This window comes from Xenopus tropicalis, chromosome 3 (genome assembly GCF_000004195.4).
Source record: "Xenopus tropicalis strain Nigerian chromosome 3, UCB_Xtro_10.0, whole genome shotgun sequence".
Classification (NCBI taxonomy): Eukaryota; Metazoa; Chordata; class Amphibia; order Anura; family Pipidae; genus Xenopus; species Xenopus tropicalis.
Window position 1 is genome coordinate 127377660 of NC_030679.2, and position 24556 is coordinate 127402215.

General features: G+C 42.7%; 1 protein-coding gene across 5 annotated transcripts; it reads left to right on the forward strand.

Annotated features, from left to right (window-relative positions):
* Window positions 1-1716: 1716 nt before the first annotated feature.
* On the forward strand, window positions 1717-18546 carry LOC100498095 (scavenger receptor cysteine-rich type 1 protein M130). Of its 5 annotated transcripts, none has more exons than XM_031899295.1 (9): window positions 1717-1876; window positions 4667-4788; window positions 8901-9045; window positions 9993-10467; window positions 10540-10607; window positions 14305-14438; window positions 14810-14985; window positions 15962-16221; window positions 16853-18546. In XM_031899295.1, the coding sequence occupies exons 1-9, from the start codon at window positions 1825-1827 to the stop codon at window positions 17107-17109; spliced, it is 1689 nt and encodes a 562-aa protein (XP_031755155.1). In that variant the 5' UTR covers window positions 1717-1824; the 3' UTR covers window positions 17110-18546. The 5 variants fall into 5 exon arrangements, with proteins under 5 accessions (XP_031755155.1, XP_031755154.1, XP_004912609.1 ...); XM_031899294.1 differs by having other exon boundaries at window positions 9993-10179; window positions 10216-10607; XM_004912552.4 differs by having other exon boundaries at window positions 1718-1876; window positions 9993-10607.
* The last annotated feature ends 6010 nt before the right edge of the window (window positions 18547-24556 follow it).

Consider the following 24556-nt stretch of genomic DNA (forward strand, 5'->3'; position numbering starts at 1 on the left):
AGCCCGGGGTACGAGGTAAGTGATCTAAGTCACTTGGGGGTGCCTAGCATTTTGACACCCCCAAGTGACTTAGCCTTTCCTTCTCCTTTAAGGGTGAAGATACACTGGGCTACTAGTAGCAGCTACTAAACGCCAGAAAATACCCTGCAATAGACAATACTGAGAATTGCCTTGGCTAAAACACATGTAGAGACAGTTATCAGTAAATGATCAGCATTGTTTATTTTAGTAGCCACGACAAGTAGCTGCTACTAGTAGCTCTGTGTGTCTTCACCCTAAAGGGGACATATTGTGTGAAAAACAATATTGTGCTAATGAATTGTGCTCATTTAAATATAGAAGAAATAAGCTTTAAAAAGTAGTGTTTCAGGCTGATTTGTTAGGCAAAAACCCCACTAGTCCCACCAATCTGTTCCACTTGCTGCACATGCTGCCTCCATTTCCAGTCTCAGCACACTGCACTGTAGGATAGCAACCAATCAGCTGCTAGGCTAACCTAATAGGGAACTGAAGCCTGTCTTTGCTTGTGTGACTGCAGGGCTGTGATTGGCTATCCCCCATCTACTATCCTTCTGGCAGGGACCGTTAGGACACGCCCACCTCTTTTTTTGAAACTCAGACAGGGACCTGAGAGGATCTTTAGGGAGCTCCAATAAAGGGGCCATTTTTACAGATAGTATTCATTATAGACCACAGTGAAACCAGCCCCATATATTATTCATAATTGCCTACAAGATTAGAGTTTTTTTCATTTATCCTATATGTCTTTTTTAAAGGAAAACTATACCCATGAACAATTAAAAATATATTGCAACTGCCATTATAAGTACTAAGGGCCACCCCCGAGATCATACAATTTACAGTGCACACAAACAAGCCAAGGCACACTGCTAGGCCCCATCAGCCAATTAATGGACAGAGTTTTGCCTTTTGCTCCCACACTACTTCCTGTTCCAGTTAGAGCTGCATTATTTCTGGTCATGTGATCACCCAGGCCATCACTAAATGGTGACTCATGGTAAAAGCGCAATATTTACTGATATATATATATTCCAGTTTGGTAAGATTCTTTAAGAGATTCCCTGTGTATTCCTCACATATGAAAAAGGTGAAGGTTTGACCTGGGTGTATATTTCAGACACCAATACAAAGACGTGGCCTGTGTATTTGTCACCAGCATATGACACAGTAGGCTTGGCCCTTCTCTCACACAGGAAACAATGGCAGGGAGTTTATGTGGAGAAACCAGTTGTACGAGTCGCTGAAGCCCCAGAGCACAATCTTATTTTTTAACTTCTAGCTTTCCCAATATCAAAGAGGCAATGTCAGGGGTATTTCTGGAGCCCACACTTGTTATCACAAAACACAGGAATACATTTAGGGTTCTAAACTGAGCAGTAATAAGTGGCACTAAACTGAATTAGGGGTGAATAATGCATTGGCATCGAGGTCTGGCTTTGTATTAGCATTGGGTGGCAGAGAAAGATTTGTCAATCTGAATAGTTTCACTTTATGTTCTGGGGTCAGTTTGTTGAAGGAAATGTCTGACACCACAGCAAGTGCTGTTATATTGAGTCAGTAATGCACCTTCCTATTACCCAGCAGGCACGGCCACATTCCTGAATCTCTGCTCAGCCGGTCTGTCAGGCAGGTATGAAATCCGAATCTCTGCCTCCTCCCCTCCCTGTAGCACAGGTATGAATCTACTCCCCAGTCTCCTTCCTTCTTCTGTTTCACGTCTGTTCCTTGTTTCCCCGGTCCTTCCCTCCTCCTGTACCCAGAAGGCCGGCCCTCCTCTCTCTCCAGCCTTTCCTTTCCCTTGGCATGGAGCTGGCACTACCCATTTCCTGTTACCTGCTGTGGTTCATTAATTTTGGTGAGTTTGTATATTTAAGTTAGTGTTTCTCTGCTTGCTCTGTCCCCTCTAACCCCTCCTGTCCTTTCTCATTTCCCCACACAGCCTCTGTTAGCATTATGCTCTCACATTAACCGTCACCTCTGTCTGCCAGCCTCCATACATAACAACGAGGTGATGCTGCTTCAGACTAACCACAGGGACAGCCTTTCACATTCCAGTCAGTGCACTGTCTAGAAATCTGTTTTTCTTTTATAATTTTAAAATAAGCGATGGCTAACCTGCAGATCTTCAGTAATGGTTTAACTAAAAAGCCGCTGGCTGGCAGAGAATGCTGGGAAATATAAATAAACAACAGTTTAAGGGTCATTGTAGGATTTGATTTTCAAGGCAGCCAAAATAATTATAACGTTGGCAATTAAATGGAGGTAACTAATGCAAGATCTTTTAAGGATCCAGCCCAAACTTTGGGGGGAAATGATGTTATTCACATATTTGAAAGTGCTTATTTGTCAGCATCCACCGGAGTCTCCCAGCAGTCAAATGTTGTGCTGTCTCTATTTATTTTAAACATGTGTGCTAGTGTACATGTAAGTGTCATTAATACCAATATATTTTAACTGAAGCAATGGCTATTACACAGGCCCCCCACGGGCCTACCCGACTGATATTTGGCCTAAAATTGGGCAGATCTTGATCGTGCAGGTTTGATTTCCCCATAGGATTGGGGACTGCATCAACTCTTTAATGCGGACCTCGGTCTGATGGCCCATATACCTGCCATTTTAATTTGATCATTTGGCCCAGGGTCTTAGGTGATTGCTTGGCGACCTTACCATTTGTTCTTCTAACCCAGCTTGAAGGTTAGGGTAAGATTTGGGGTGAACATATATTTACTGTCCTAGATATTCTTGAAACTATTATTAAGTTACCAATACACAGTATTTTTGTATATCTATACTTATTTCATGAGCTAAGGGTGCCCTGACCACATGTTGGACTTTAAAAATGGGTCTTGGTGAAAAGTTGGACGTTCAAGGGGGGGCTTAAAGTGAGAAATTTTGATAACCATTGCTTTAGGGTGAAATGAGGGAACCATGAGCTGAATACCATATAGAGTTGGTACCTTTCGTCCTCTACTGTACATGCAAAAGTGGGACTAAAAGTCTGGACTAATAAAGAATCACATAATGGGCTTTCTAAGTACCGTATATACTCGAGTATAAGCCGTTCCTAATACAAGCCGAGGTACCTAATTTTACCTAAGAAAACTGGAAAAAGGTATTGACTCGAGTATAAGCCTAGGGTGGGAAATGCAGCAGCTACTGCTAAGTTTCAATAATCAAAATAAATACCAATGAAATTACATTAAATGAGGCATCAGTGGGGTATAAGTTTTTAAATATATATTTCAAAGAAAAACAGTAAACTAGCTCTTCAATCAGAAACCAAGCTAAACACAAAGAGTTAAAAACCTTCAAAACTATGATTTATATAGAATATAAAGTGCAATGATGAAGATGAATTTGGGAGTGGGCCAGGGCACTGGAGGGTCTGGTTGCAAGAGGCCTAATTTGCACACAAAGGACAGAGGGTGCTAGTCTGGAGGGACCCATGGCACTGGACTCGAGTATAAGCCGAGGGTGACTTTTTCAGCACATTTTTGGTGCTGAAAAACTAGGCTTATACTCGAGTATATACAGTACCTAGGGACCCAACCCTGCAATAATATGACTGTAAAGGTGCCCATACACGTTAAGATCCGCTCGCTTGGCGAGGTCGCCAAGCAAGCGGATCTTGTCCCGATATCCCCACCTACGGGTGGGCAATATCAGGAAAATGTAGGCTAATTCGCCCTGGGGCCAAACGATCGAATTCTCATGGCAGCAATGGCACAGTTGGTTTGGGGACCGCATCAACGAGCCGATATGGTCCCCGATCCGACTGAATCTTTAAACCTGCCTGATTGATATCTGCCCAATTTCAGGCCAGATATCGGTTGGGTAAGGTCGTCATTTCTGCCCCTACACGGGCCGATAAGCTGCCGAATAGGTCCAAGGGGCCGATATCAGCAGCTACAATTGGCCCGTGTATGGCCACCTTAACTGGTTATCTGCTCAGTCGTTTAAACTGTGTTTGTTCACTGATGGATAGCAATCTGGTAGGTCAGTTTTTATTCTTTTTATTTCATTTTGCCACATAGTGTGACTCTACTGAACTTTATCTACACCTTTGCTTCTGGGTATAAAATCACTGTTCCAGAAAAATAGTAACCACTAACATATCTTATGTAAACTATTAGCATAATATGTGGTAGATCAGATAAGGGTGACAGTCATGTGCGGGGCAGGAAAAACTTAACTCACATCCAATCCTAACCCATATCCAACCCCTACACTTGTTTTGCTGCTCCACATGCTACTTTTGCACAGTTCTCTGGTTCCAAGACAGGATGGCATCGGGAGCAAAGGAAAAGGGTCCGACTCCCACACCCAACCCAAACCGGCAACAGTCACCCAAAATTTCAATCTGCAGGTTTCATGTCAGCCAACACATCACAGGATGGTGCATCTGCTGCTCATATTCAACGTTACATAGGGGCTCAGAGCTGTGACTGTCCAAAAATAGATGCTCAAGGGCCTACCAATACCTCCCAAGTTGTATTATCGATTATTCATATGCCCATTCCACCAACCATGCTCTTGGACTTTTCTATATGAGGCTGTTAGCATGTTAGCATGCAGGCACTGCATACACAGGACATTGTGTTTTGATTTTGTGCTTAACCCATTCTCTACCTCTTTTGAATAGGTGTGAGGAGCCAGTCCTTATTACACAGCTCTTTAGGAATATTTCACAACAAGTCGTGGATCGAGAGTAAAGATACATGCAGTGGTGTTGTTCTTCTGTTCAGCAATGACAACTTCAGCCTGGTTAGTGAGCAAGTTTTCCAGTATATATGTATTGTCTTGTCTGACTAATGTTAAGAGCTTGGGTGATGCAAAGATGCGCTGGCCAAAGGTAGATTGTTATGCCTATGGCCAGGGCTAATGTAGGGGTTTTTCAATAAATGTAACAACACAAAGTTAAAACCGAATTATAAATACTGAGCAAACATGTCCCTCATAACCACCTAACTGCAGAACAGAAGGAACAAGCTTATGGTGGCCACTAATTGGGAGATATGATCATAAAGTTTGCTTAGTTATGTTCTTTCCAACTACTGCATTGAATTGGGATATCTGGAGTGAAAATAGTGTATTTGGTTACAAACTATTGGCTTGTATACAGCCATTGGCATAGCTGCTTCCAGATGAATAGTGTATCACAGGGGTCCCTAACCTTTCTTACTTGTGAGCCATAGTCAAAAGTAAAAAGACTTGGAGAGCAACACACGTATCATAAAAGTTCATGGAGGTGCCAAATAAGGGCTATGATAGGAACCTCTATGCACACTATCAGCTTACAGGGGGCTTTATTTGGTAGTAAATCTTGTTTTTATTCAACCAAAATCTGCCATCAAGCCAGGAATTCAAAAATAACTACCTGGTTTGAGGGCACTGAGAGCAACATCCAAGGGGTTGGTGAGCAACGTATTGCTCACGAGCCACTAGTTCGGCATCACTGGTGTATCACTATCATCTGGCTATCCACATCATTCCGTATCTGACAGTCTGTCCCATTGGCTATTGTTTGCAGAACCGTTATAATAACCCTTTGTGGCTGCTTTTACATAAAGAAGGGCAGGGGTTTTCCCAGATCAGAGTTATTTTGTCACTTCATTAGACCAGTGCTTGGCGGAACCAGATGGTCCTGATTCTTCTGAGCTAAATACCCACCAATTTTCTGTCCGATTTCTGTGCCGCGGGTCTTATTAGCTTGGGAGTAGTATGCTCTGGTGATGTAGATCTTGATGCGATAAGATTATGATCCATCAGTACCCTCTGCCTATGTACAATTTATATCTATAGTAATAAGTCAAATCAACTGGACTTACTCTATTTTTTTTTCTTTTAAGTACTCTGGAATCTTGCTCCATTCAACAGTTTACCATCATGACCCATGCTAGTTAAGATAAACAGATTATACTAAGTGGAGCAACATTCCAGGGTATTTAACTTCAGAAGGATCAAGTACAATATATTCTGAATTAAGAAAGTCGGATGACCAGTGAAACATCTTTAAAGGAAAAAAAAATACACCAAGTCCGTTTGATTTGACTTATTACTGTAGATATACCATTACCTGGATGAATGAGAACCTTTACAGACATATGTACAATATTGTTTAGGGATAAAGCAGAGTCGGAAGTAAAAACCACATGCTAATTTGGAGAAATATGAATGGAGCCCAGGAAATTAGTGCATGTGTCCAGCGTGTGAATGAACACAGTCCCGAGATGTCAAATCATGAATATTGATAACACCTAAAAATAACAGTTCAGAAGCTAAAAATAACACATTGTTTAGCTGTTGCACTATGATAAGATCTGGGAGAGAATTCACAGAATGGAAAAAATGGAGACATAAAATAGAAAGCGGAAACTCGTTTGTGTGTGGGTGAATCGACTTACTGTATAACTGGCCCCATGTGAGTGCCTGAAGATATATATCAGCTCTAACTCAATCAGAGATTTCCAGACTTCTTGGGCTCAAACAAACTTTATGGACTTAGATTTGTTTGTGCCCCTGGTAGCTGATTTGGGTAGCATGGTGGCTCAGTGGGTAGAACTTCTGCCTTTAACACTGGGTTGAGTTCAATTTCAACTTGGAATTATCTGCAAGCATCTTACCCCTACTCACCAAACTTTATACATCCATTACAGCCTCTTAAGCCAGTGATCCCCAACCAGTGGCTCACAGGCAACATGTTGCTTCTAGTGGCCTCAAAGCAGTTGCTTATTTTTAAATTCATGGCTTGAGGGTAAGCTTTAAAAACATAAATAATGCCAAACACAACCTCCTGTAGGCTGCCAGTCTACACAAGGCCTACCAGTACCTAATAACAACCTATATTTGGCACCCCAGGAATTTTTTGCATACTTGTGTTGCTCTCCAACATTTTTGACATGGGAATAAGGCTTATGGGTAAAAATGGTTAGGGACCCCATCTTAAGCATTCGGTATATTTGCCATGGGGAAAGCTCAGGGGAACCTAGAATATGATGGTGGAGCATTGCAGTGTAACTTTAGAGGGATAAGGCTGTTGGAGTAGCATAGAATAAGGTTCAGCCTAATATAGTAATCATGTTGTAGGTGGCAAAGTTGTGGTGATTCTTGCGTGTCTATGCTGTGACAGCTTCAAATTAGGCTTCTAAATTAACTCCCTTTACTTTACCCTTTCTACACATTAGTGTAAGCTTGAGGTGTCTCTTGGCCAATTGTTTGCCCTAGATTCTTGGGCATGTGTTTCTCATTTTATACTCAGATAATAACGCGTCCCTCTCCTGCTGGCTAACTCTAGCCTATTATGAACCAGTAATTGTGCATCTCCAGCACACCCCAGTAATTGTGTTCCCAGATGCAGCCTAAGAATAGTCAACTATTGATCTTTCTCTGGAGAGCAGAACCTCATAGACTTTCCTGTAAATCAGGCTCAGCACAGCAGGTTGGAACATACACGCATACGGAATGATTCAAGTACACGTCACACTAATAATTGTATTGATTTTCTCCCTCACCCCTTAATATTTCTGACATGAAAGAATATAGGGAAGATCAGGAAAATGATTTGTGCTTTGGTTGTGTGAAATGGAAGCTGTGAGGGATGGTGACCCAATTCTATCTAAAGCATAAGGAGCAAATACATAGTGCACAGATGATTTCAGGGTGGGTATGAGGGGGATAACATGTTAGAAGAAAAGAACCTGAACCTAAAACTGTTTGTTAGATGCTTTTCTAAACCCATGATCTGTTTGGCTGTTTCATCTGGTAACTACCTTGATCCCTTGAAGGATATTTAGTCCCCACAACTCCCCAGGCTTCCACAGCCATATACTCTACGCCAGTTAAGCCCCACTCAACTCCCAATTTCCTCCTGGTTTCCAATGGCCCTTATTATTTTCTAGGCCTGTGTTAATGTGTAGTACATTGGAGTACATTTGGTGAAACCAAATAACAGTATCAGTGTAACTGTATACAGGCGGTGATCACACCAGTTTGCTCTATATTTTTTTTCTGTACTCCATTTAGGTTTTGCTGCTATATATTATGAATGAGTTGACCACTAAACCATGTGCCTGGTGCTAGCTTAGCGCCAACCATGGCAGCATTAATCTTGTGGCCACCTTGATCCCTCACCTCAACACCCTGTAGCAGTGATCCCCAACCAGCGGCTCGCAAGCAACATGCTACCCACCACCCCCTTTGATGTTGCTCCCAGTGGCCTCAAAGCAGGTGCCCATTTTTACAAGCAGAGGCTCCACACATGGGGCTACCAAATAGCCAATCACAGCCCTTATTTGGCATCCCCAAAGAACTTAGTTTATGCCTGTGTGACTCACCAACACTTTTTACTGAATGTGGCTCACAGTTAAAAAAGGTTGGGGATCCCTGCCATGTAGGTTGTTTATATAGTCTGTTCTTATGGACAGTGACATAATAGCCTATGTGCGTAGGAAGATGCAATAAATTAGCCCCTTGAAATGGAAGCATGCTTTTATACCAATAAGACCGGTACATTATTGTTTTAGGCATTAAAAGTAATCTCCTTACACGTCAAGCCCAATGCAGTGTCTGGGGTGGCTTTTCTCCTAGATATTTTGGAAGGCCAATTAGGGTGAGAGCTTGGATGAATTTACTGTACTGTTGGCATGGTGTAATTTATCTTTTAATAAGGTAAGTGGGTCCCTGACCAAATGCTGGCCTAAAGAAGGGAGGCTTGAACTCAGAAAGCATCTGAACACGTAGAACATGTAGTTTATAAGCTGAACTTAGTAGAGCATAGAGGGGAGTAAAATAGTGCTGGTTTGCACTGCCCCCACCTTTATAGAATTCAGAAGGTCCCACAAGTGAAATAAACGTTACCCTTATTTAATTTTACACAGGCATGCGATGAGCACTGGAATGTGGACTCGCCACTCGCGCAGGTGGTGTGCCTGGAATCAGGCTGTGGGACTCCAAACGCCACGTGGAACTTGCACTCGTCTCCCGACTCTGCTATTGAGGCCATACAGGGGGTTCAGTGCTCAGGTACTACTTGCAGAACTGCTGAATTTTCACACAAATCACACAGCAGATAACAGATAAGCTCTGTAGAACACAATGATATTAATTCTTACACAGGAAGATAAACAGGGCTCAAACGCCATTCATGGCTCTCTACAGAACAGTAGACTAAAAACCTTTCTCTTATAAAATAAGATTTGTGTTGCCAAGAATTTATTCATTTGTAGGTGCAGGATGAACAGGTACAAGGATCCTTTCATGAAAGCAAGCATAAGTGCCTAAATTGCATGCAATTGTTCATATTTAAACACTGTTCACAAGGGTACTTGTGGAAATAAGGGAGCCCCAGCATTAACACCATAAACACCTGCCTTGGGGTCTTGTTATTTTATGGGCTACCTTTACATGCTGTGCCTACACACACAGCTTCATGAACCTCACACTAACACTGTTTCCAAAGCACCAGCCATTTTCCTGATCTTTTCCATGTTCTTTCTTGTCTGCCATAGGCAAAGTGCTTTTTTGTAAATAGTAGTCAGCACGACACCTTGAATCTGTTTTGGAATAGTGCAGGTTCCCCATTGGCCACTTCCCATCAGTATATCCAAGCAAGAACAGTCTGGAACAGCACCACTTGTATTCTTATTTAAAATGCCTTTATTGCACACATCTTAGGGAATTACAGCAATATTTCAGGCCATGTGTGGCCTTTTATCATAGCTTAATAAAAGGCCACACATTTTAAATAAGAATACAAGTGGTGCTGTTCCAGACTGTTCTTGCCTTGCTATTCTATGGGAAGACATGACTGGATGTTTTTGACAACTGCTGCACACCACAAGAGGACCACAGCTGTAGAAATGACACTCCTCCTAATGCAAAAATATATCTCAGTAAGGTTAGGGGTTGTCACATCTTTTCACTGTCTTGCTCCTCTCCTTTAAAATTAATACATTTGGTTTGATTTTTAGGAGATGAACCCAGTGTGGGTCAATGCAGGGCACCTGGACAGACTGTGCAGATGTGTGCGCCGGAGAGGATAGCAGCTGTGACCTGTAACCAAAATGGTACGGACACCCCAGGTACAGATATCCCACAAAATGACATGGCTACTACTGGAACATTTAGCACTCAGAATGATATAGCCACTCCTGGAACATATAGCACTCAGAATGGCCCCAGCACTCCTGGAACATATAGCACTCAGAATGGCCCCAGCACTCCTGGAACATATAGCACTCAGAATGGCCCCAGCACTCCTGGAACATATAGCACTCAGAATGGCCCCAGCACTCCTGGAACATATAGCACTCAGAATGGCCCCAGCACTCCTGGAACATATATCACACAGAATGGCCCCAGCACTCCTGGAACATATAGCACTCAGAATGGCCCCAGCACTCCTGGAACATATAGCACTCAGAATGGCCCCAGCACTCCTGGAACATATAGCACTCAGAATGGCCCCAGCACTCCTGGAACATATAGCACTCAGAATGGCCCCAGCACTCCTGGAACATATAGCACTCAGAATGATATGGCCACTCCTGGAACATATATCACACAGAATGGAACAGATACTACAGGTACAAAGTAGCAAAGTACAGTATATACTACTGTATGTAGCCCTGTCATTCAGAACAGTTTAGCCACCCCAGATACAAAGCACTGATATTCTGTTTGTTAGGATATATATATACATGGGCATTTTGACATGAAATAGACTTTTTTGCATTCCACTGCATGGCAAGTGTGAGTTGACCTCACTCCCCTTTGGGTTGGTACCCACCGGAGTGGACACCTTTAAATGAACTTTAAGTATGATGTCGCCAGTCATGCTGGGAATTGGTCTTCATTTTTTTATTTGTTGTGTTTATTTTTGTTGTTGACAGTGGTTTAAATGAGGAATACAAATAGAAGAGGAATTGAATAGAAAGAAAAATAATAAAAATGAATAATAGAACACTGAAATTTATACTAGCTCATTAGGTAATGGAATGAAGCTCTGCACATTGTGTCCACTGATTTCGAAGATCTAAATAGATGAAAGTGTTTTGTGCTTTCGGCTTAAAACCTTTATTAATTTATCATGACCAAATTAAGGGCCAAATTCATAGGACTAACAACAAAAAGAATAAAAACAATTGATATTTGTGCTGCAGGACTTGCTCTTTTAAAGCAGTATATACTAAATTCATTTTATTGAGGGGATTGTCCCGTATGAAGTGCACATGTGCTGAATTCATATATTTACACTATTGTAAATTAGATGTTAAATATGAATCATAAGATCACACTTAACCACAAAATCGTTTAGCAAAGGTATACAGCCAGTCCCTAATCCCCATTTGCTGCCCATACAGCTTGCTAACCCACCACCCAGGCTGTTTACTCCCGCTTGTGTCACTAGCTAATACCTGCCCTACACGTTTCGTCACATTCTCGATTGACTTTTTCAGGGCTATCTATGGTCAGTCTGTTTTATCCTTTTCCTATGTATACCCTACATTGAATGACATAACTGTTGTCATGGATATAGCTCACTCCAAATCTACAACTTTATTTATATTCCACAGACTGATATATCATTCATCAGTCCTATATTGCTACACAATCACATGTGTAAGATCCTTCACATTAGGGTAAGATCAGTGATAGACTAGAAGCAGTTACTGACACACAGTTTTTGGCTGTTGGGGTCAGTTACCTCCATTTCAAAGCTTGAAAGGAGTAGAAATGAAAGGCAAATCACTGGAAAATTATAAAAAATAAATAATGAAGATCAATTGCAAAGTTGCCAGGAATAGGATGTTCTATAACATAATAAAAGTTAACATAAAGGTGAACCACCCCTTTAACGCTGAATGCAGAAAAATAGAGCTTCTATTGGTGGAGCATTCATATGTGCAGTGGGGCCCAACCAGACCATGTGGCCTGTTTCATGCTCATTCCCTATTTCTGAATGGGTACAAAGAGGAGAAATAGATGGAAGGATAAATGTTAGCATGTAAATAAAAGAGACTAGGAGAATAAAGAGGTTGGGTGAGGAAAGAAGGAAAAATAGTTTGGAAAGCGGGCCTAGGGTCTAAGGATTTCTGGTGGGCCCCTGGGTTCCCAGTCTGACACTGTGCTTGTATCTAGGGTTGGGGGTCCAAACTGAGCCAATCAGGTTAGATGGTGTATCCATAGCCTGATGTGGTTCTTATCAGTCTGATCAAAATGTCTGTATGGATGTCAGGGTCGGACCTGACCCTTGATGGCGCTCCCCCAGCCCGACCGCTCCTCCCCATACGCTTTAAATTACGCGCGATCGGGGGAGGGCGTTGGGTGGGGGGCCCTGCGAGGCGGGTCAGGGGGGCCCCTGCAGGGGGGAAATTAGGGGACGCAGGGGCACCTGCAGGGCGCCTGGTGCGGGAGCCCCGGTGGGCCCTTCACCCCCCAGTCCGACCCTGTTTATGTGTGCCAGTAATTTTCTTGGGACCAAAATATTCCTCCTCTTCTTTATTTACCCATATTCTCCACCAAGTGAATGTGGGACTGAGAACTGGCCCCTTCCCACTGACTTTGTTTATAATTTCATATTAATAGTCTTTAAGACTATGGGGTCCCATCAGGGCCCTAACCCTTAGGTATGAGAGCAGTAGCACACACTATGTGACACTATTGTGCACACGCATCAATACACAGTGAATAACATTATTATGTACAGTGCAGTAGAGGGAAGGAGTGTATAGCATGTAACACAATCACACACCGTACATGTACAAACCAAAAACACAAGGCATGTAACAGATTCTTTTCAGTATGTATGGAGTGTGTAACACTTTCACCCACATTGTTATACAAAGAACAAGTACACAGCATTCTATAACATAAATGCAGAACACAACTCAAGACAGGGCAATACAGAGCAGATCCACATAAGATGTAACATTATCATACACAATCAGGTCCGGATTGGGATTCAATAATAGTCCCTGGCATTCCAAGTACATAGAGGCCCTCACCAGCCCAATAAATAGTGGCCATAGTTGGCCATTGGCCAGAATTCACAGATTGCCAGTCTGGGCCTGTACACAATGCAATACAAAGCAGGAATACACATCTTCTATATGATGGTACACAGTGCTGTATGCTTCAGGGCCAGCCCAGCTGCTAATTCGGGCAGCTTCCAGCACCCACCCCTTGCTTCTCCTCCTTCTTCTGCTTATATAGATACATGTACAACCACACTTGCAGCTTTTTTCTGAATGCAGGCCTGAACTGAGAGCCAATATAGGCCCTGGCATTTCATATACCTAGGGACCCAAACAGCCCCCCACCAGCCCAATAAATAGTGACTGACTATGGCATCTTACAGCAGCCCCTCTGGCATTTGCCAGAATCCACAGATTGCCAGTCCGGGCCTACCTGAAAGTAAATGTAAATAAGTGAAATTAAAGAACAGTAACACCAAAAAATAAAAGAGCTTTAAAGTATTTAAAATATAATGTGCTGCTGCCCTGCGCTGGTAAAGGCTGTGCGTTTGCTGCAGAAAGACTACTATAGTTTATATAAATAAGCTGCTGTGTAGCCATGGGGGCAGCCATTCAACCTGGAAAAAAGGAGAAAAGGCACAGGTTACATAGCAGATAACAGATAAACTCTGTAGAATATAATGGTGTTTTATCTGTTATCTGCTATGTAACCAGTTCTTCTTTTTTCCAGCTTGAATGGCTGCCCCCATGGCTACACAGCAGCAACACACAACTTTTACCCCTGTAAGGCAACAGTACTTTACATTGTAATTAATTTCATACACTTTTGTTTTTTGGTGTTACTGTTCCTTTAGATGAATAAGTGATACATGTATGATATCATCTTTAAACGAGAACAAAACCCTTCTGACATTTCAGGTCCCATCCATACCCCTTCCTTTCCAACAGACTTACCAACAGAAGGCATTGCTGGTCTGGATTAACTTCAAGTGTACATGTTACAGGAGAGAGGATCACAGTGAAGAGGACCTGGGCAAGTGGCAGGCCTGGACTCTCAATCTGTGGGGCTGCTGTAGATGCCGTAGACATCCTGGGCCAGTGGGGGGCTGTTTGGGCCTCTGTGTAATTTCTGGGGCGAGTGGTGCATTGTGGTCTGTGGAGGGGGCCTGGTTGTCAAAAGGGTTTTGTTCTTCTTAAAACTGGTCAGTTAGGAAAGGATACACTGCGGTAATATTTGGTGTGCTATTGCCTTACTTTGGATACCTAATATTAATTCTGTACTGTTCTGCTTCTTGTAACCCGGCAGATAATAGAACCTTGCGCATGACCGGGGGGCGAACCTCTTGTGATGGACACGTGGAAGTATTAAAGGACAACATGTGGAGACCCCTGTGCTACAGTGGTGTTAGGGAGAACGAAGCTCCAGCTCTGTGCCAGCAGGTAAGTTGGCAGCTTTTTTTGTAGGAAATGCCTTTAGCGACCAAAATGTTGTAAATACATAGAGAGATGTGTGGTTGACTAGCGGGGGGACAGGGGACCTGGATTGCAGGGTCTGCTTCCTCTATAGAAATTCCCTCTCCATGGTCAATCTCCATGGTTCCTCTCTGGCGAGGAACAGAAGATGCCAGGTAGGATGTCCCGTTACATAAGGGGACCCACAACGCACATGTTAACAGCTGCATCTTGGTAGCATTTTTGGATGCATAATACTGCCATAGCCCTGGCTGTTCAGTGCCATCCCTTCTCTGGATTAGATTGAATGTTAGGCTGAGGCATAAGGATAATGTTTGCCTTGTCTCTCGGTGCCACAGGTGGGGTGTGTGCCCCAACAACCTGCTTTCACAGCACTCAGCAAGGGAAGAAGAAAACTGCCATCGGTGGCATTCCAGTGCCAAGGAAATGAGACTGAATTCTGGGAGTGCGACTCAAGGCTGGTCGACATTTGCAAGGCTGATCTGACTACCTATCTTCAGTGTGATCAGTCCAGGTGAGAGTGGAACAGAGAGCAGGAGGCATACCATATAGCCCTTGGGGCAGAGCAGCCCTTTATATACAATGGGTACAAGGAGGTAGGGAATGGTTGATGTTGATGGTGTGCAGTGATAATTGATGTGATGAGGAGTACTGCAGCATTATCCCTGACCCCTTAACCTAGGATTCAGGACCCGAAAATAGGTCCTGCTTAGGGTCTACATGGCCCTCTTTATTACAGTTTCTTCCTACAATAGAAAATGACCTTGCAAGATGTTTCCAAATGTGTTAGGTGCATCTTTATACCATGTTTACTGGGTGCCTGACCTCCACCTCATATAAAAGAGGCCATTACTACGTTCTCATTTAGGCCGAACTCAAACTCAGAACACCATACATGTTACAAGCACTGGTAACCTCCTGTGTATTGAGCCTTAAATCTCCTACTTACTGTAATGCAGGGACGCCCAACCTTTTTTTACTTGTGAGCCACACCAGAAGCATAAAAACGTTCTTTGGGGATGCCAAATAAGGGCTGTCATTGGCTATTTGGTAGCCCCATGAGGACTGCTGGCCTGCAGAAGGCTCTGCTTGGAGTAATACTGTTTCTCTATGCTTCCAAAAATTGTCTCAAAGCCATAAATATAAAAATGGGCACCTACTTTGAGGCCACTAGGAGCAACAAAGGGGGTGGTGAGCAACATTTTGCTCCCGGGCCACTTATTGGGGATCACTGCTGTAATGAAACAGTGCCATCTAAGCTGGGGTCAATCTGGGGCCTCCATATGTTGTTAAAATACAAGTCTAATTTTTATTCCAAGAGTTAAGAGACAACACAGTGGGCAAATTGTGGAATGAATGCTCCCTTAGATTTACTGAGCAATAACAATTAAATGAAGCTAGTCTTTGGACCCTTGCTTTTGTCTGCCTTGTCCCTATAGCTTACCCTTTATTTCTGTGATTCTACCTATATTTTTCCCATTGTTCCGCAGGATGCAAGAGTCTTGGATGGTCTGGCTGGCCATCTTCATTGCAGTTCTGATGATTACATTCTTCTGCTGGGATAAAATATGCAAGACCTGCAAATGCTGCGTGGACTCTTATGGGCACAGGCGCTTCTTTACTTCTGGCATGCAGCGCTTTGGCAAAAAGTCCACCCGTAGAAGTATATACAGAAGAGAAACCCCGGGTATCACCGTCCAGGAGACACACAGCCCTCCTTCCTCTCCTGCTGTCCTCGAGAACCCCAGTGGTATGTTCAATGCTTTGTTTCATACAATGCGCATAGCAATAAGGGAGAGCAAAGGTGGTTGGATAAACCTGTGCCCCATTTAGGTTTAAGGGGAGTCTTTTACCTTAAAAGCAATAACTGAATCTTTTTAGGTTGAAATTGTCATGGTTGCCTGGTTGTTAAGGTCTCTTTTACCCTAGCAACTAAGCTGCAGTTTGTATGTCATAATGGAAAGGCAAGTGATAAAAAGTAACAATAAAAATTTAGCCTCACAGAGAGTCAGTTTTTGGGGGGGAGGCGGTTTCAGTGGTTTTAGCATTTTTACACTGCAAGCTGGAAAGAGAAAGAATAAGAAAGTGAAATTGAAAGACTGATAAAATGGTTGAATCTATACCTGCGGTATACTTTTACTACAATAAAGTACTTAAATGTAAGGAAGAAAATATCTAGACTTCCATTTTTTGAAGAAAGCTTATTAGCAGCTAGTAGCAAGTATCACTGCAGTTCACCTTCGCTGGCAGAGGCTGCCAAGGAGACTACAGATTTTGGCAATGAGACTACAGATCTAGGCAATGAGACTACAGATCTTTCAGTGTTTGTCTCTTCACCTTGCACCATCTCATTCCTCTTTCCCCCATTACTTTGGTTACAGAAGTAAATGCCTTGCTGGCTCCCCATGGATTCCGGCTGAACAATACCATCACTCCACCTCCCAGTTACATGCACGCCCTCAAGATCCTCTCTCGGCCCCTGGAGAACACGCAGACTCCACCGCCCAGCTACCTGGAGGCGCTGAAGATCCTCTCCCGCCCAGTCATTGTCCATGTTCATGCGGAGGCGAACGCAGGGGAAAAGGAAGATCTGACTGACCTCTCTGATCAGCTCAAGGAGGATCCCGACAGAAAATGAGCCTTAATGAAGAAGGGACCTGTTTTGCGCCTTAATAAGCACAATGGCAATAAATCTACATCTGATCAGAATGTCCAAAGCAAACCAAAAAGATGGAATTGATATACCTGTAATAATTCTGTTCATCAGTGGGGCCACATGTGTGATAGATTTATTAGATTCTTATCCTTTCATTCCTTAGAAAATATCATGGCTGAGAAAATCACATCATTTTTATTTAACTTGTTGGCCCCAAGACTACAGAACACTTTTGTTTATGATCCCTTAATTCCATATGTCTATATTTTTTGTCTTCGCAAGGCAGAATAAGGGTAAACCCATCAGCAGTGTGATGTATCTGCCTTGCTGATCCCAAGCCTATACAACAGATCATGGAGTCTTTAGCATCCTGTGTGTTTTTGGGTATGATATCACAAGCGAGTGTCTCAGCTGTGTGCCTTGCCTCATAAGGAATGACTGGTTACAACTGTCATGTATTTTGCTGGGATTTAATGTCTGAGGATTGATGGGGCTCATTAATGAAGATTTAGAGAACGCCGCCTGATATTTTATTAAGGACAGCATACTATTTCTTCTTCATGGTTTCACATGCACAGCTCCTGCGGCCCACCTCGGTGCTCTCTGTAGATACATGTGGCCTTGCTCTTTATGGTGCTACAGCATTGGGCAGGCGTTGCCTGGCCTGAGCCTTATGTATTGCTCTTTGCGGGGACCCAGTGCCTTGTGGGAGAGTTCTTCACCTTTTGGACACAAGGCTGCAGTTGTGCAAAGATAGCACCACCGCCTAATAATGTATTTACTCTGGGACACGGTAAAGTACATTTTACTCAATGTATGTATCTATGCCTTTAAACTAAATAAGGGAGCTCAAAGCCACAGCCACAGCCATTAGGATAAACCATAATAGTCACCTATTTCCCAGACACCTGTATTGCTCCTGTATCACTCCTGCACTTACAACAGGCACAGACCATGCAATGACTCTAAATATGCACCGACATTATTCAAACACTAAGAGACCCACTGTATGGAAACAGTAATGGGGTCATCCCACTCCTTGCTGGATACCTTGTGCAGGCCCGGACTGGCAATCTGTGGGTTCTGGCAAATGCCAGAGGGGCTGCTGTAAGGTGCCACAGACAGTCACTATTTATTGGGCTGGTGGGGGGCTGTTTGGGCCTTTGTTTACTTGAAACTTCAGGGCCTATTTTGACTCCCAGTCCGGACCTGCGTGGTGGGTACTTGCTACTTAAACATATTGGGGGGGGGGGGGGTAAGATTTAAATGAAAGTTTTGTCTTGATAAATTATTTCTTCTTGTCTTTTCCAGTGTGCAAGCAAGAGCATTTATGGCTGTTTGCTTATAATGCTGGACTTTATTATGACACTGTTATTTTGTACCAATAAACCTTTTTATATTGCTGCTAATCCAAATACATCTTTTGCGAATATGTCTCGTAACATCTTCATGTTTATTATCGAGTTATGTGAGGCTGTAGGATGTTGTAGTTCAGCTGGACAGCTCTAATGAAGTATAGCAAACATTCTAATATACAGTAAGTCAATAATGGGTAAAGGTCAGTCCTTCAGGTGTCAAACCAGAACCTCCTGCATGTTATTGCATTATTCAGGCTGCCTTTTCAAACTGCAGAATCAAAATGAAGAGATGTTAATATGTCTTTCCCAAAGCACTTACGTGCTCTTATAGCACCAGCCACTAGAGGGCATATTGTGACTACAGTATAGATGATAACTGGAAATTTCTTTCTAGGAACTGACACTTTTTTTCAGTCTCATAATGAAAATATCTGTGCACTGAAGGATGGTAAGGGCCCAAATAGACTTACATCTGTGAAATGAATATTATTGGAATTGATCATATTCAAGTCAGGGGCTGTGTGGTTTGTTACTTTTTCTCGAAAAGCAAAGTCTTTTAGGGCCCCTTGATTTACCAACCAGTGCTGGTGCTTTGAATCAAATGGCCCTGATCTATAAATAGGTAGTCATGGGTTTGACTCCCACAGACCATACCCCAGGGTTGGACTGGGTTGTCAGAGTAGCAGAGGATGTTTCTGTGGGCCCAAGTCAAGAATAATACCCATTTTTTAATTATGTGAATAGTAAAAAAATGAAGCAAGAAGGGGTGGGAACTTTATTATCACGGGGGGGTAAGTTGGTTGATGAGAATGGGGAAAAAGCTGAAATTTTGAACTCTTATTTTTCATCTGTCTATACATCTGAGGAGCCAGATAATGAAGGCTTCCCTTGTAATATGCCCAGTTCTAGTAATTTAGCTACTGGCGCGTGGGTCACTCGGGAGGAAATTCAAAAGAGACTTGAACATGTAAAGGTAAACAAAGGTCCAGGGCCAGATGGGATTCATCCCAGGGTATTAAATGAGCTGAGCGCTGTGATTGCCAAACCTCTTCACTTAATTTTTCAGGATTCATTGAGGTTTGGCATGGTGCCAAGAGACTGGCGGATTGCTAATGTGGTGCCGTTATTTAAAAAGGGATCCCGTTCTCAGCCTGAAAACTATAGGCCTGTTAGTCTGACATCAGTAGTAGGAAAACTTTTGGAAGGGGTAATAAGGGATAGGGTACTTGAATACATTGCAGTTCACAATACTATTAGTTTGTGCCAGCATGGTTTTATGCGTAACAGATCTTGCCAGACTAATTTAGTCGCCTTTTATGAGGAGGTGAGCAGGAACCTCGATGCTGGAATGGCAGTTGATGTCATCTACTTGGACTTTGCTAAAGCGTTTGATACAGTACCTCACAGAAGGTTAATGATCAAATTAAGGAATATTGGCCTAGAACATAATATTTGTAATTGGATAGAGAACTGGCTGAAGGATAGAGTACAAAGAGTGGTTGTAAATGGAACATTTTCTAATTGGACCAGTGTGGTTAGTGGAGTACCGCAGGGGTCAGTCCTTGGGCCTTTGCTTTTTAACTTGTTTATTAATGACCTGGAGGAGGGCATAGAGAGTACCGTTTCTATTTTTGCTGATGACACTAAATTGTGCAAAACTATAAGTTCCATGCAGGATGCTGCCGCTTTGCAGAGCGATTTGACAAAATTAGATAACTGGGCAGCAAACTGGAAAATGAGGTTCAATGTTGATAAGTGCAAAGTTATGCACTTTGGTAGAAATAATATAAACGCAAACTATCTACTGAATGGTAGTGTGTTGGGGGTTTCCTTAATGGAGAAGGATCTAGGGGTTTTTGTTGATAACAAGTTGTCTAATTCCAGGCAGTGTCATTCTGTGGCTACTAAAGCAAATAAAGTGCTGTCTTGTATAAAAAAGGGCATTGACTCAAGGGATGAGAACATAATTTTGCCCCTTTATAGGTCCCTGGTAAGGCCTCACCTTGAGTATGCAGTGCAGTTTTGGGCTCCAGTCCTTAAGAAGGATATTAATGAGCTGGAGAGAGTGCAGAGACGTGCAACTAAACTGGTTAAGGGGATGGAAGATTTTAACTATGAGGTGAGACTGTCAAGGTTGGGGTTGTTTTCTCTGGAAAAGAGGCGCTTGCGAGGGGACATGATTACTCTGTACAAGTACATTAGAGGGGATTATAGGCAGTTGGGGGATGTTCTTTTTTCCCATAAAAACAATCAGCGCACCAGAGGTCACCCCTTTAGATTAGAGGAAAGGAGCTTCCATTTGAAGCAGTGTAGGTGGTTTTTCACGGTGAGGGCAGTGAGGTTGTGGAATGCCCTTCCTAGTGATGTGGTAATGGCAGATTCTGTTAATGCCTTTAAGAGGGGCCTGGATGAGTTCTTGATCAATCAGAATATCCAAGGCTATTGTGATACTAATATCTACAGTTAGTACTAGTGGTTGTATATATAGTGTATGTATGTGAGTGTATAGATTGGTAGGTGTGGGTTAGGTGTGCTGGGTTTACTTGGATGGGTTGAACTTGATGGACACTGGTCTTTTTTCAACCCTATGTAACTATGTAACTATGTAACTATCAGCCCCTTCCTATTTTCACCATAGGTCACATATTGCACTCAGCACTGTTAATATCCAATTGCTGTGAGGCCCTCAGTGTCAGGTTCTCTGCTGTGCCCTAGCTGGCCCATTGTGAGCTTAACCTTCCCTGTCACTGCTAATGTAGATATGAAATTTAACTAAATGCCTTGTGTGCAGAAACTCCCTTCATCCCCAGCAACCCCCCAGTTATTAAATAGCATGTTGGTCTTGTGTCTCAGCCTGTTCAACACCATTACATATATATTGTTGTATAATTGCTCAGTAAATGGGTAGAGCTGCTGCATGAATCTCTATGTACAGCAGTGCTGCATGCTGAAACAACCCCCTGTCTATCATGCCACAGGTGATAGGTGCACGGTGATCGCAAAAGCACCCTAAGAAAAATCACTGCTGATGTTGCCCATAACAACCAATCAGATGTTTACTTTTGTGATTGTGCAAATCGTTCTAATTGCTGATTGGTTTCGATGGGCAATGTCACTGGTGATGTTTGTCTACAATATTAATAAATACCCCACTAAGTGTCCCAACCATCACTAGAAAAACATGTGACCTGCCAAAACCAGTAAGGTGGGGGGTTTGATTCAGACAAATTGGAGGTTATAATTTACTATAGACACTGATACAAGTCTTTTATACCCTCCGCATCAACCTCTTACTGCCCCCTGGTGGCCTGTTTAACACATTGCAATCTACTTTCACTTCAACTTTAAAGGGGTTGTTCACCTTTGAGTTAACTTTTAGTATGATGTAGAGAGTGATATTCTGAGAAAGTTTGCACTCTTTACTTTTAATTATTTGTATTTGTCTTTTAGTTATTTCACTTTGCAGCAGTTTTTCAGTTAGGAGTAGTGATGGGCGAAAAGTTTCGCCAGGCATGGATTCGCGGCGAATTTCCGCGTTTCGCCATTGGCGGATTGTTTTGCGAAACGGATGAAAAATTTCGCCGCAGAAAAATTCGCCGCACGTCCAAAAATTGTCGCCGGCGTCAAAAAAGAATAGTCGCGGGCGACAAAATAATAGCTGCGCGACAAAACAATAGCCGCGCGACAAAATAAGAGCAGCGGGCAACGAAACAATAGCCGCGCGACAAAATAAGAGCCGCGGGCGACGAAACAATAGCCGCGCGACAAAACAATAGGCGCGGGCGACGAAACAATAGCCGCGCGACGAAACAATAGCCGCGGGCGACGAAACAATAGCCGCGGGCGACGAAACAATAGCCGCGTGACAAAACAATAGCCGCGGGCGACGGAACAATAGCCGCGCGACAAAATAATAGCCGTGGGCGACAATTTTTTTTGTCGCACGACATTTTCGCCGTTTCGCGAATTTTTCGCCGTTTCGCGGATCTTTTGAAAGATTCGCGAATTTTTCGGCGAAGCGAAACGGAACAGATTCGCTCATCACTAGTTAGGAGTTTCAGCAGCTATCTGGTTGCTAGCGTCCAAATTACCTTAGCAATCAGGGTGTGGTTTGAATGAGATACTGGTATATAATCAGGAGAGAACCTGAACAGAAAAATAAGTTATAAAAAGTGACAATAATAATAAAACTAACCTCACAGAGCAATTGTTTTTGGCTGCCGGGGTCAGTGACCCCCATTTGAAAGTTAGGAAGAGTCAGAAGAAGACACATAGGGCCCGATTCACTAAAGTCCGAAATAAGGAGTGCTATTTATAGCATGCGTTAAAAATCTTATCACTTCTTATTTTTCGCTCGATTCACTAAAAGGACACTTGTCATAATTAAGAAGCGATGTTCTTGGCATTATTTATCTTACGATAACATATTTTAATGAAAAAAACTATGCGATAAGCGTTATAGGGGCCGATTCACTAAAGGTCAATAACGCTTATCGCATAGTTTTTTTCATTAAAATATGTCATCGTAAGATAAATAACGCCAAGAACATCGCTTCTTAATTATGACAAGTGTCCTTTTAGTGAATCGAGCGAAAAATAAGAAGTGATAAGATTTTTAACGCATGCTATAAATAGCACTCCTTATTTCGGACTTTAGTGAATCGGGCCCATAATTTTAAATCTATAATAAATAAATAATGAACCAATTGAAAAGTTGATTAGAATTGGCCATTCTATAACATACTAAAAGTTAACTTGAAGGTGAACCACCCCTTTAATTTAAACTCATACAATAAAACATTTACATTCAGCTTTCTCCCCGCCCCTGGCACTGGCGCCCATCTTGCAACACTCACATTGCATTTTTTTTCTGGAACTTCTTCTTCTGCATGAATAAATGCAAAATGACTAATGTTTTTGGAACACGAGAAAAATGTCAGTACCATAATTACAAATCAAATATGGATGTAGTTATACATTTATAAAGATTACTCGGGCACAATCTGATGAGGAATTGCTAGAGGCTAGATGCCACTTAGGAAACCTCACCCTTAGGGAAGGAAATATGTGCCCCAATTAAACTATTATCCTTTTTGGTATAGACACCCTAAATATACCTTTTCCCACACTGCCTAAGCATTAGGGTTTCCAACTTTTATGATTTTAGGATTGGGACTGATGAAGTTGAGGGTGGGCTAATGATATCAGGGACAGGGCTGATGGGGTTTCAGTGGTGTGACCATGACGACAGTAATCCAGTTATCCAGATGGGCATCCACCCACTCAGGGGCAAAAGGCATAAAGTATTGTATATACTCGAGTAAAAGCCTAGTTTTTTAGCACCCAAAATGTGCTGAAAAAGTCACGCTCGGCTTATACTTGAGTCGGGTGCATGGGTCCCACCAGACTAGCACCCTCTTTCCTTTGTGTGCAAATTAGGCCTCTTGCAACCAGACCCTCCAGTGCCCTGGCCCACTCCCAGTCGCAATACTTATTTCCCCTTACTTGTCTCTCAGGACCGGGTCTGCTGCCAGTTTGCCAATGTGCAATGAGCGTGGGGGAGTACTCATTGTTTTTGTTGACCCTCTTCTCCGCTTACAGAGCTAGTTTACTGTTTTTCTTTTAAATAAATATTTAAAAACATATACCTCACTGATGCCTCAATTAATTTTATTGGTATTTATTTTGATTATTGAAACTTAGCAGTAGCTGCTGCATTTCCCACCCTAGGCTTATACTCGAGTTAATACGTTTTTCCAGTTTCCTTAGGTAAAATTAGGTACCTCGGCTTATATTCGGATCGGCTTATACTCAAGTATATACGGTAACCCCATTGCTTATTGCTTTTCTGTACTTTAGATGCAGCTCTAGGAGAACATGGATTCACCCTGCTGGGGTAGTGGTCGTGGTACAGTTTCAGTAAGTGCTGGCAGTGCCATTACAGTCCCTCCAACAGCAGCTCCTATACAGTTTCCACTTCTATCGTAGGTGTGGGGGTACCCCTGCTGTTTTCTTGTTCCCCTTTAGGTGTTCCAGTATTGGTCCCCCTGGAGTGTCTTGGCAAATATGGT